General features: G+C 39.1%; 1 protein-coding gene across 1 annotated transcript in view; it reads right to left on the bottom strand.

Moving 5' to 3' along the window:
* The window catches only part of vps41 (VPS41 subunit of HOPS complex), a 33954-nt gene extending 22014 nt beyond the window's left edge, over positions 1-11940 (bottom strand). The window contains exons 1-4 of the mRNA XM_036125378.1: positions 11734-11940; positions 11407-11445; positions 2181-2288; positions 639-716 (exon numbers count right to left, since the gene is read on the bottom strand). Coding sequence (XP_035981271.1) covers positions 639-716; positions 2181-2288; positions 11407-11445; positions 11734-11754 — 246 coding nt within the window. The 5' untranslated portion in view covers positions 11755-11940. The remainder of the gene's footprint in view (positions 1-638; positions 717-2180; positions 2289-11406; positions 11446-11733) is intronic.
* Between the last annotated feature and the right edge of the window lie 1738 nt (positions 11941-13678).

Below are 13678 nucleotides of genomic sequence, written 5' to 3'. Positions count from 1 at the left end.
CTCTATCAGACTCAAGTTGGGACTCTGGCCAGGCCAATCGAAAACATTAATAAGAAAGTGTGAGTGTGTAATATTACTTTAAAGCTATAGTTAGTTATCCTGTTAAACACTTTTAGCTATACTGGGTGAAATGGTCCTTCCATCCTGAAAGTTAATACGTTATGCAATTAGAAAATTAGATCTCTGTGGGAGCTGCAGGCCTGTAAAAACTTTTTTGGTCCTACCCTCACCCCCCTCATCTATTTCTTGTTCATCATGTCATCATTCTGAAGAGGGAAGGAGGGAAGAAGGGAGAACACAAGCATGTAGAGACAACAAAAAGGAGCAAAGAAACAAATGACAAGGAAGGAGGGAAGGAAGAATAGATGGAAGGACAAGTAAGAAGGGGAGGAAGGACAATAGGATGGAAGAAGGGAAGGAATAGAAGGAAAGGAAGTAAGGAAACCACCACTCCAGGAAGAAGGGAAGAAGAAAGGGAAACAAATATAAAGCGACAGTCAGATAAAAGGAAAGACATCCACAGGATTCAGGCAATGGAACTTATAGAAATACAATATTTATATAAATACTTATTGAGGAAAACATTTGGCAAGCACAACTACAATTATCTCTACTACTAATTACAATTTTATACTCACAACGTCATATTTCTGAGTGACATTTCCTTGAATATCCAGCAGGAAAACCTTTCCGAAATGGGTTCCCAGAGCAAGAAACTGAAAAGAAGGAACAAAAAAAATAAAATAAAAAGCGAGTTAAACCAGAAGATGTTTAACAATTTTAACTGGGGGGGAAAAAAAAGTTGGCTGTGAGGAAAGGATAAAAAAAAAAAAAATAGATATTTCCTGGAACGTGGTCATAGTGGGGATTGGGTGGGCTTGGAGGCAAAGCTGTGAAATTGCAAGGACTGGAAAAGCCCTATTTATTAAAGCAGACAGTGTGAAATGGCATTTTCCCCCTCAAATTAAAATGCTTAAGCATAATAAATGCACTCTACATGCTCCTCTTGCAACCCAATCACCTCCTTCCCCGGCATAAACTCATTTCTCCTCCTGAGCAGCAACTGGTTCCTGTGTTTTAGAGCTTCGGCGGCGGCGCTGGTGTCCGCGCGGATGCATGTGAGCGTGTGTGTGTGTGTGTGCGTGCGGGTCCACGGGGACAAAAACATTACCGAAACCGGGGGCTTCTAGCATTAGATTAAGTGTGTGTTCTTCCACCCCGGCCCCCCCTTTGCTGCATGCCGCCCTCCTAATCCCCCTCCCTTCTGGAGCAGCATGTGGATGTGCGGCGAGCCCACCATGCTTCAGTGCAGTCTATAATGAAATGCTTATATTTACAGGCACAGCTGAGCATGTCAGACAGAGCCCCCTGCAATCTCCCCAAATAAAATAACCAAAAATAAATAAATAAAAAGGTTCAGCCTTGTGAGGCGCGGCCGACTTTTAAAGGGATTTATCAGGATGGGAATTGTTCAAATGAAATTCCAATTCAGACACTTAAAATATGAGGCAACATAAGGCAGCGTTTGGCGCCGCTGGCTTTGGAGGGTGTGTGTGTGTGTGGGGGGGGGGGGGTGCATATGTAGCCGGATGGCTGCAGGTACACAAACACAGAAATTGCAAAAACTGTTGGATCCAATTTATGAGTTAACAAACGTAGCGTTTCTTTATGGCTGCTTTAGGTGTAAAAAAAAAAAAAAAAAAAAAAAAAAAAAAAAGGCCCTGGTCCTCAAAAACAGAAATAAATAAATGAAAATCAATTGTTGTTAATAAAACATCAGGTGAGGAGACGTAACCGGGCTTGACTTTTGCTCTGCTCAGGCGTGAGGGGTGCGCTGCTGGTGCCACGACGGCTAAACATCACGCCGAAAGTGGCGCTCATACAAAAATAAAAAAAAAATACCAGCGGAGGGCGGGAGAGGAGCGAAAAATGTGCAAGAAGTGGGAATAAAAAGGAGGAAAAGACAATGGCGCCTTGTGATGCGCCTCCCTGAGAGGGAAAAAGAAAGAAAAGAGCGGCCTGCCTCGACAGATCGAGGAGAGGGGGGGACGAAAAGCAACTCTGAAGATGGCATCTCTCAAAGGAGCGCGCAAACAGAAGGATGATTGGTCTTGAAGCTGAAATACCCTCATGGGTGGAGGTGTGTGTGTGGAGGGGGGGGGGCGGATTATCACCCTTACCTTGTCGTGGACGGTCATACAGCTGGCTGCGTCGTTCTGGAGGATTTCAGTCACCCCGTTGGAGAGCCTCTCGTACTTCAGCTTGGGCTCCTCCTCGCTGTCCTCCTCCTGGTGGAGACAGAAGACGGGGCCCTCGCTGAAACGCGCTCTTAGAAAGGTAGTCATTACAACAGGGTCACCTCTAAAACTTTCAGAGAGCCGACTGGAAAGTGGTCCGTGCGGTGAGATGGAATACACAAGGTGTCCATATTTAGCATCCCCGTGTTCAAAAAAAACAAAAAAACAACAACGGCAGACGCTCCGGGAGACGGTGCTGCTTACACGGGAGTGGTAAACATTTCAGTACGGCCTTTATGTACACTGCCCTGCTAAAGTATTCACAACCTCCTTTTTTTTTTTTTTTTTTTTTTTAACAGGTTGCCACATTATAACCAGAACCATCTTTGTGTTTTTATTGTTGGGAATTCCAAAAAAATAAAAATCAAAGCAACTGGACTTGTTTTCCGTAGTTGAAGACGTTTCACTTCCTCTCCAGGAAGCTTTCTCAATTCAAAAAGTCTGGAGTAATGACGAGTACCAAGCTTTATACTACTGCCAAACAAAGGCCTTGTAATGGCTTAGATAACATGCAAATTCAACCGAAACAGGTCCACCCCTTAGTAATGGGCGGTCGTTAAAGCCATTAACCAGCAGATTGAACCGAAACTGGTCCACTCCTCTTTAAGGAGGAGTCGTTAGGGTCGTTATTGGCCTGGCTTAAAGGAACGATGTTTTGATCGCCCATATGAGGGTGAGAATTGAGGTGATGATTGGCTGGAATTAATCCTATAGCTGTATTGTAAGTTTTTGAGAGTTGGAACCTAAAGCCTCCTCCTCTGTTTAAGGTTGTTTTTTCTCTCTTAACGTAGATGGCTTCCTTCACACCCCTTTCAAACCATCTGTCTTAGCTTGGTACTCCACATTACTAAGGGGTGGACTTGTTTCTGTTGAATTTGCATGTTATCTAAGCCATTACAAGGCCTTTGTTTGGGCAGTAGTATAAAGCTTGGTAATCCACATTACTCCAGACTTTTTGAATTGAGAAAGCTTCCTGGAGAGGAAGCGAAACGTCTTCAACTACAGAAAACAGGTCCAGTTGCTTTGTTTTTTTTACTTTTTTTGGAATGGCCATGACCTGGATGACTGAGAATCTTCACCAGCATATTGTTGGGAATGTAAGAGGAAGCTGCAGGTTTTTAAGGGTTGGTCTCAACCAGCGTTGCACATCTAGAGAAGAACATCTGTGGCCCATCTTCTCTGCTTTTTACTCTGCGGAGCGCCCAGGAACGTCAAATATCGGCTCTTGCTGACTATTCTGACTAAAATGTAGGTCTTGGTCCAGGAAGAATGTGCCTTGAGTGAAACCGGTGTAGCCTAGCTCAAGCTGAGCGTTTAGGGTCGTTGTCCTTCTGGAAGGTGAACCTACGCCCCGGTCTCAGATATCTGTACTCTCTGCCAGGGGTTCTTTACTGCAAAAACGGAACTAAAAATAAGTCAAATTTTCTTGAAATTAGTGTATTTGTCCTTGATTTGAGCAGGTAAATAAGATTATCTGCCAATAGAATTAGTATTTCGACCCCTAAAATAAGATATTTAGATATTCTGCCCTCTAAATAAGACTATGGAGATGAGTTGTTCCTATTTTAAGTGCAAAAATCTCATTCCATTGGCAAATAGTCTCATTTACCTGCTTAAATGAAGGACAAATACACTCATTTCAGGAAATTTTACTTATTTTTAGTTCCGTTTTTGCAGTGTTCCAGGTTTGTCCATCTTCCCACCGCCTCTGGCCAGCTTTCCTTAGACTGGTGAATAAAACCATTCCCACAGCATGATGGGGCCACTGCCATTTTTAAAGTTTAGCGTAACGTGTAGCATCGCATACGAGTCGCAGCACTAACCATGTTTGATTCGGAGCAACTGCTACATAAAGGCCGACGTTTTTGTTTTATAGTAGCGATTTACATTTTAAACTTTGTTAAAAAAAAATGGAATAATTATTATTTTTTTATTAACGGCTATCGCTGTCTTTAAAGTTTTACCTTTACACTTCCGACTTTGTCAGATCTCATGAATTATTTTATTTCTTTTCATTTACTATTTAAAAAAAAAATAAAATAAAAAAGCATCTCTATTTAAAAACTCAAGAGTTCTGGTAAATAGGCTGAGCTAGTATAGCTGCTTTTCTAGACATACCGACCACTCACACATATTAGCAGGTAACTTAGGGTTGAGTGCCTTGCCCAGTGGCACATCGTCACGCGACAAGAGTCTAACCCACAACTTTCACATGGCGAGGCCACTGCTCCGCCCACAGCACCACAGTTTGTGTGTCTAATATTATTTTGATTTTTAACAGTGAGTTTGTCTTACACGTCTGTGCATCAAAATCTAAATACGTCACTTTATAAACGACGCTACTAAAGCGACACCGTTTATAATTTTATCTTCAGCAACATATTATTTTAGCAGCATTTCACATTTTTATTTAGCTTATTAGATCATGTTTTCACTTTAAATGCTTTTGCTTTAGATCGCTAACATTGTTCTGTTTTGTAAAATCTGCATCCAATAACTTTTCATTCCTACTGTCAGGGAATTTCAACCATTCGTTTCTTCAGTGACATGCTTTAGTTTGAAGACCATCTACAGAACTTGTATTTAGTTATTTTTCTGTACAAATAATGCACAGGTGTCGTTTTTTTGAAAACACCAAACTTAAAGAGTAGCCTGTAGACGGTGAAATCTGTGACGTAGTTTTAACATTAGGGAGGTAAAAATTACATGTTAGTGTCTGTACAAATGTACTTGGAAGAAAAAAAAAGCTAATTTTGATAAAAGAAATTAGTTTTTACAAATTCCATGAATGATGTGTGATATGGGGCCGTGTTGCTGTCAATTATTAAGAAAAAAAACAAACATATCAGTTTAAGACCGATAAATACATGTTCTTGACTTTTTCAACTAATTTCTTTATCCATTAAATCGTGAGCAATCTTTAAAAAAAGATCATGAAAAAACACATTCCTTTGCTGCCATCAACAGAAGTCACCGAGTATAAATTAACTGATTTGGAAAAGAGAGAATGTTGTTATTTTTGCATGTCTTCATGACAAAACATCCTCTCTCTTTTTTTATTTCTCCTTTTCTTTTTTGCCGCTGCTTATCCCCAGTGAAATACATGCATTTATTGTTTTCATAAGACAAACTTAAGGTATTCTACTGTGTTACACTTTCCAGCATGAGTCCACATTGGAGGCCGGTCACAGCTTGAATATTACTCATAATTCGGTTTATAACCAATGCTGCACAGTCTGTGGCTGCCCAGAGGGTGCATCAACTCAAAACATTGTCTGCCATTATGTGCTCCTGGCTTGGAGGTGGGGGACAATAGCGTGGAAAAAATGTTATTTTCAAAAACAATCCTTCCCCACTCAACAACGCCATATCTAGGCTATTTCCTGTGTATTCTGGTTTGTGAGATTTCTGATGCGAGGGCATTTGTCACGGGTTTCAAAGGCGTTTCAAACAACAAAGGCAAACTTCATCCCCACAGAGAAAATACTCATTTTAAAAGTTTTTGCCGTCTCTTGTAAGCTGCTTTTGGTTTCGTCTACAGAACTGGGTTTCGTGTTGCAACTGTTTATGCCCATTTTTCTTGCCTCTCAGTTTAAACAATCACGCTGATGTCGAAGGTAGGGCTGGACGATATGGCTTAAATTATTTATACTTTTTTTTTTAAACCAAATAATTTTTTTCCCTTTTGTTTCATAGAGAAAGTAAATTTGAAAAACATAATTTTATTTCAATTATCTCGTCTTGAATTCAAAGTGCAATTAAATACAAGCTTTAAAACATGCTTCTACAACAAGATGGTAGACTACGCCATAGTAAGCAATTAAAATATAACACAAAACGTTTGCTGCAAGTAACATTACGCATCTAAGAACAGGTTTTGCTTCACTCGTGTAATTTCAAACTAACTTAATAAAACAAATAAATGCGTAAATTAAAGTGCCTCGGGTAAAAAGGTTTCCTCTTTAAACTATTTTAACATATTTTCATAAACATACATTCAACATTGCATGCCATTACCAAAACAACTTCCCCTTTCAGGACTGATATGGGCTAAAGTTTCCAGGAAGCCCAAGAGAGTCAATTGGCAAAAACAAATAAAACCTCAATGTTCCAAAAATTAAATCATCATGAGTTGCAAATTCTAACTAGAATCGTTCAACTTCTGAAGAAGTTGAAGAAGGCGCCCGCCTGGTGGTGCGCGTAACCGTCAAAGGCAAAGCTTCCGAGTTCCTTGGTCGTAGGCTTTTATCACTTGGGGATTTTAAATCAAATCTTCTGAGTGTGAAAAGGATTTGTCTTCATCAAAACCAGCCGACAGGAGAAGGTCTGCATCCAAGCAGCATGGAAAATTGGTGTTATTAAAACATTATTAAATACTTCAATGTAGCATGAAAAAATGAAATATGTGAATAGAAATGTTAAAGGCATTACAAACTACTAAAGGAAGTACAAACTCTGTGAAGCAGAAGTTGGTGAGACCTTCCTAGAGCTACTTCTGGTTAGCAACATGCTAAGCGTTAGCCGCTAACATGGTTGTGTCCAGTATCACCGGGTGATTGTACTCTGTTAGTTTGGTCCAAATCCTGTACTGGGAAGTTCCTCAAAAAGGGTGCCAATACTTAATGTCACCAAAGCTCACTTTGGCCTCCTTTAGCAACTAAGCCTCACCAAATCTGGGCCCAGAACTCAACATTTGACAAAAATGGTGTGTTGGGGTGCCAATACTTAATGTCACCAAAGCTCACTAAAGGCCATGTGTCAGATCGGCCTCCTTTAGCAACTAAGCCTCACCAAATCTGGGCCCAGAACTCAACATTTGACAAAAATGGTGTGTAGTGCCATTTCCCACAGGTGAGTGGTGCTGTATTGGCCGGGGGGTAGTTCTTGCTGTTGCAATTTTTTCATCATTCATTCATTTATATCAGTTGTTCAAATTATTTATTTGTTACCTGTAAAAAAGAAAAAAAAATATTCGGTACCCCAAGCGGGTTGCGAACCTGCGACCTTTGGTGCACCAGCCCAACACCTAAACCCCTGTACCAAAAAAAAGTGCCATGCTGAGCTCTGCATTTTTGAGAGGTCAACTGTGTCTAGGAAGTGGTTTTGAGAAGTGGTTTTTGGTTAATTTTGTCACCACGGTAACTTTAAATGGCGTCAAGTACAAATAGCACACTTTGCGGCGTCGAGACGCACGTTTTGATATATAGTTTGTGGGGGTACAGCCTACGGTTCGGGCTGTATTGACGGTGACGGAAGAATAAAAAGCAATAATAATAATAATATTAAAGAAACCCTTATTAGGTGCATAGCATAAGGCCTCCGCCATGCATTTTCAATGCATAGGCGGGCGCCTAATTAATTGATAGAATAAATTTCTTGCCCAGCCGTAGTTACGCATAAAGAGGACAGAAGGATTACATCCGTCACAGATAGAGGAGATGTTTCCCACGATAAGGTGGCATGAAGCCCACCGGCCGTCTGTGTCGGGTATAACATGCAAGTCTGACCAAGCAGAGGGACAAACAACACTGATGCAAATACTTTCATAGGGAAACATTAATGGAAATTACGTGACTACAATTCCACGGTCTTCAGAGATTCAATTCAATTCAATTTTATTTATATAGCGCCAAATAATGAAACATGTCATCTCAAGGCACTTTACAAAATCAAGTTCAATCAGATTATACAGATTCACCGACTCCCAGCGTGCTTAGAGGGGTACATACTGTAGGTCTGTTTATGGTAAAGACTGCAGCAGATACTAGGAAGCAACTTCATTAGCAGACCAATGTGTTTCGGCTCGGTGTCGTCGTCAGGGTCCTTGCAGATCACCAAACAGTTTGGTAGAAAATAAATCAAATGAACCAATCACACATAAACAGGCTGACCAATCAGCAAAAAAAAGGGGTGGGGCGAGTGGTTCTGCTTCAAACTTAAAGGCATACTATGCAACATTTTTCAGTTAATTAATGTGTTCCATACCGTTTTGGATGATTAAATGAGTCATTTCAGGTCGAACAAAGGTTTTCTCGGCCGCCCTGGTGGTCGGTGGGGGAAATACCGTACTTGCAATTGCAAGAGCCTTCGGCCCGCACACACAGGCTCAGAAGTCTCGTGCAAGACCGCGAGAGTCGGTCTTGCTTTACGGCGAGAACTCCATGTGTTTTTGCCCTGCCATTCACTATATGCACGCGCGAAAGCAACAACAAAGAACCGCGTGTTAACGTCAAATAAACATGCAAGCATATCGAGTTGTTTTTTTATTAATAATAATAATAATAATAATAATAATAATAATAATAATAATAATAATTATTATTATTATTATTATTATTATTATTATTATTATTATTTATTTATTTATTTATTTATTTAGAATGTTGGCGATGCGGTAGCGTGAGTTTGGCGAGGCGATCGCCTCGCCAAGATAGCGCTGCGGGAAGCTTGATGTTCATACCTTCACTGTGTTACTCATTGTTTGTACTGCCGTTTTTTTTACTTTTCGTTGCGTTCGCCTGTCTGCTAAGCTCAAAACAACCACGCCTGGCTTGACGGAGAAACCAGAACAGCTGAGCATCTTTACGACAGTGCACTTTTACTTTCGCCCTCTGGAGGGAGCCTCGCTGGAAAATCAACCCCGGTTGCATAGTATACCTTTAAAGGGGGAAATCATCATCTAAATGTAGTTCATTCCCAATTGTAACAGTTCATTGTAACAATTACACATAGCAATCACAGGAACACAAATTTTTTTTTTCATACTAATAATCTTCAACTACATGAAAGCCATTAACATGACCAGTAAAGACTTAGATATATATTTTCTTATTAATTCAAACCCCAACAGTTCGGCGTTTTGTGACGACTCCGATGAAGTCCGCGAGCCGAAACGCGTTTGTTTGCAAATGCAGGTGTTTCAAGTGTTGCTACAGTCTTTAGATGCAAATGTTTTCTACTTTTGTAATTAAAAAAACCTCACAATATCTAAATATGTTTATCCCATTCAGACGCTACATCCACTGGCAAAGACATAACATAATCATGGGTCTAAAATGTCATAATGTATATAATGCACTTTGCTGAAACCGTTCCTGATCATCCGATGACTTCTAACTTGATATGAGAGCGTGTCAGACAAGATAAGCATAGCCCTGAAACGTTTAAGAGGTTGGAGCTAAGAATCTATATTCTGTCCAAAATGTGAATTTATGTTCATAGCAGTGTAATAAAATTGCTCATTAAAATTTAACCAGTCGAAGTAGCAGCATTCAAATCGTTCTTGTATTCCTCTGCTATTAAAAAGGTACACATACAGGCCATATCGGGGGTGCAAAAATGATTGCACCGCCGATATAAATGATTCAAAGAAGGCTTGAGAGAAAGGGTCATGGTTAGACGAGAGCAAAATTGGCATCCACACGACTCAATGCACTGGTTGAAAGATAAACACTGAATCTGTCCAAATGTACAGCATCCCAAAAGAAACACTGCGCTTTGGGACCGCCTTCTAGCTAAATGGGCAGGACAACTTTGGGGACCATGTTCCATTAAACCTCAGATAAGAATTTTCTTCTTCTCTCAACTACAGCATCAAAGATGGACCCTGGATGGGTCTTCTAATATGATGACGATCCAAAGATATCATCAGAATGGCTAAGCAAGAATCACATTAAGGGGGGTTGAGAGGCCTCGTTAGTTAAGATCTCAATCCCACAGGTAATCTGTGGAGGAACTAGGGCTAGACGATAATTCAGTAACGATATATAATCAATCCATAGACGTATATCGATAATACAAAAAAAAAGGGTCAATACAAAATTCAATAGAATAAAAGTTTCAATATTTCAGTCAATCAATCCTCCCAACCAATCACAACGCAGGCCCGGGAAGCTCCGCCCCCTTCAAAGAGTTCAGAGAGCACACATTCTTTTTTTCTTTTTAAAAAACATGCAGTTTTGGTAAAAAGTTGGTTGAATAAAGGGTTGAATTTGAATTCAGTGTTTGTGTGTTCTGTATCTACAAATAGGTCGCTAAGCAACAACATAAAACGACCAGGGCTGCACTTAGAACATATATTTTGAATTTGTTGATAATTATCGATATCGATCAATATGATTTCTATTTTATTGATATGCTTTTTTTATATATATATCGTCCAGCCCTAGGAGGAAACGTCAAGTTTTGAAAAGATACCATCTTTGCACGTCTGTTTTTTTTTTTTTAGTAACAACAAAAATGTTAGCACAGAAGCTAACTTCACTCACTAGTAATACAAATCCAAACCTTTATTGACATCAGCAAACAACAACCACTTTTAAGTTAGGTTTAAAATAAAGAATAAAAAAAATTGAAGCAAAAAGAGCAAACCCAAAGCCAGGCATAATGCGATAAACACTCTACACAGAGCATCCACTTGGAAGGAGAAACATCATCCTTCAGAATCGACTGGATTACATCCTACAGCAGTCAACACAATTCACAAAAACAACCAACAAGGGGGACTTCATTTAAGGATTTTCATTCTTTCCTTTAGCTCACGATAATCCGCTTCAGAGAAGCATACAATGTGGCGAACCCTTTAACAATTTACTTTATTCTCTGCGTCCTGTGAAGTAACATAAAAATCAGCTTCCTCCCATGACTGCCGTGTAGGAAGTCATGTTTTATTTAGCCCATGTGTGATTCTCCGAAGCTCAGGTGCACTGTAACATGCCAAAGTTCAGTCATAACGTTGAAAGATCTGGAAAACCATCTGTAATTCATGAGTGTTTGACACCCCTCAAACTCTGACAAAGATCCTTCAGGGATCAAGCTGTGTTGATGTATTGCACTCCTTTCGGTGGACACAGCGCAACCTATGAGCTAAAAATCACCCAGGCTTGACAGAACTATGCACACCTCTGACATTAACAACATGTTGTTGATGCATTTCTGTGCCGGCATACTGGTGCAACTGCCTGACATGTTTGCCTTATGTTATTTTATCCTCTCTATATATATAAGCTTAGACCAAACTACTCTAACACTCATTTCCCCAGTTTCTGTTTTTGAGAGGAGAAACAAAAAAAAAACCATCAGTACAAAATGATGTAATGATGAGTCTTACCTCAGATTCATCTGTGAATTCCCCACTCTGCTTCCTTTCCTGGATAAAAAACGAAACATCCTGAGTTCCTTTAAGCAAACAAACTTTGCAGTGCAAGATCAGGTGATAAATACTTTTCATTTTGGGCTGAATTTGAGAGAATTTCTGAAATCTTAAGATAATATAGCAATAGATACACGGATTTTTCTTTTTACGTACTCCAAATCAAATGCATATCAAAGTGAATATTTTTTAAAAACATCAATACATTATTTTAATCGAATAAACTCTATAATACAATGATGAAGTGTAAAGAAAAAATGCATTAAAATTAGCCTGCTAGCTTACCTGCTCCTCCACTTCCGCCATTGTGTTAATAAACAGCGTTATGTTTGGCCGTTATTTTATCTCAAAACTTCACATGCATGTTAGCTAAGAGGAATGAAAACCGACGATTCGAGAAGAGGGCATCCGACATACAGTACAACACGATAATGTTTGTTGTCGAAGCAAGCTTCTTGGTCATCGGCTGAATCACATGACTGAAGTTAGACCGCTAAGTATTATGGGTAATGGAGTCTTACATCGGGAGAGACGAGGATGACCGTTGGAAAATTTGGTGGACGATGCACTAAATTTCGTTTCTATTATTTCTTTCCTTTGCTTCTAAGCTTTTGAAGGTAAAGTGCGAATACTTTTAAAATAAAATTGTATATTTCAACCGTTTGTATAAAATGTTTAGGGCAGGTATTTATTTTTTTTTTTTTAAGAAACGGTCACGGTCTTAAAAAAGCTCCAAAAAAGGTATGTCTAACAAATAACTCTAGGACGTCTCATTTCGCAAACTTTTGTCGTTGAATTGCTTTAATACGTTGAAATATAGCTTTAAAGTTTTTATTTCTTATAATTTTAGCATTTTTTGTAAAAGAAAAAAATAATTACAAGTTGTTCAGGTGCTAAAAGGGGTTTTCCAGGCACTCATGCAGGGGTTCCAGGAGTTTTTTTTACAACCTAAAAAAAATAGAAACAAAAATATAAGATTAAAAAGAATTGTTATTCAGGAAATATAGCCTCTCTTAGGTATGAAAAAGCTAAAAATTGACACAAAAATAAGATTGCAACAATGTGGGTTTATAAAATAGATTAAAAAGTTTTCAGAGGTTGAGGGTAACAAACTATTTGTATACGTGCATATAATAATAATTTTAGGCTTGTAATGATTGAGAACTGTAATTTTCCAGGGTGGACTTTTTATACAAGGCAGAACTGCAATGATGTTCAATAAGAAGAACTGGGTGAACAAGTCTGAACTAATGATGTTTCTGTTTTCTCTGAGTCAACATTTTATACACATTACTTTTAACTAACTGTTTTATTTTAAAGTGGAATAAAATTTGATTTATTTTGCAATCTAATCTCAATCTCTATATTTGTTTTTAACTGGATTGGCATGTATTACGCTCATCAGATTGGATTAGATATTTGTGTACATTGTATACGAGTACATCTAAAAAAAACTAGAATATTGTGCGAAGGTTTAACTTTATTTGGCAGCCATTTTAAAAAGTGAACTCATAAATTATTTGGATTCATAACACATACAGTGAAATATATCAAGCCTTTCTTTCTTATAATACTGATGAAAAAGGCTCACAGATAATGAAATGGCAAAATTAAGGGTGTCCAAAAACTAATATGTGAAAAGGTTTAGTGTTAGAAACAGATGGTGTGACACCCAGAACCAGCTAATTAACTCAAATCACCTGCAAAGGATTCCTGGACCTTTGCAGGTCCTTTAGTGTGTTCCATTTGTCCTCAGTAGTCGGGATTCATGACTCCCCGGTCGGAAAATTTAACTGGGACGGCCCCTAAAGTTGGTATTACAAGTCGGAAAGTCGATGCAACAGGATGGCACCCGACTTCGGCATTCATGATGGCGGCTACTCGCAGCAACATGGAGTAAAACCTCAAACTGTTTGTAGCTGTTCTCTCCATAAGTCTGTATCAGTAGACTACAAAATCATGGGGAAAGCTGCTGACTTGACAGCTGTCTGGAAGAAAGTCACTGACACCCTTTACAAGGAGGGTAAGCCACAAAAATGTAATTGCCAAAGAAGCTGGTTGTTCACAGTATATTGTATCCAAGCATATTCATAGAAAGTTGTGTGGAAGGAAAAAGTATGGTAGAAGAAGTTGCACCGGCAACATCCATTCAAGAATTTGGGACACATTCCTTGTCTCAGACCAACCCTTGAACCAGAGGCAACGTTTGCATTCAATTTAGAAATCAAGG

Source organism: Fundulus heteroclitus, chromosome 21 (genome assembly GCF_011125445.2).
Source record: "Fundulus heteroclitus isolate FHET01 chromosome 21, MU-UCD_Fhet_4.1, whole genome shotgun sequence".
In the NCBI taxonomy this organism is placed as follows: domain Eukaryota; kingdom Metazoa; phylum Chordata; class Actinopteri; order Cyprinodontiformes; family Fundulidae; genus Fundulus; species Fundulus heteroclitus.
Note: the sequence above shows the minus strand (reverse complement) of the source record. Positions and strands in the feature narration are given on the sequence as shown.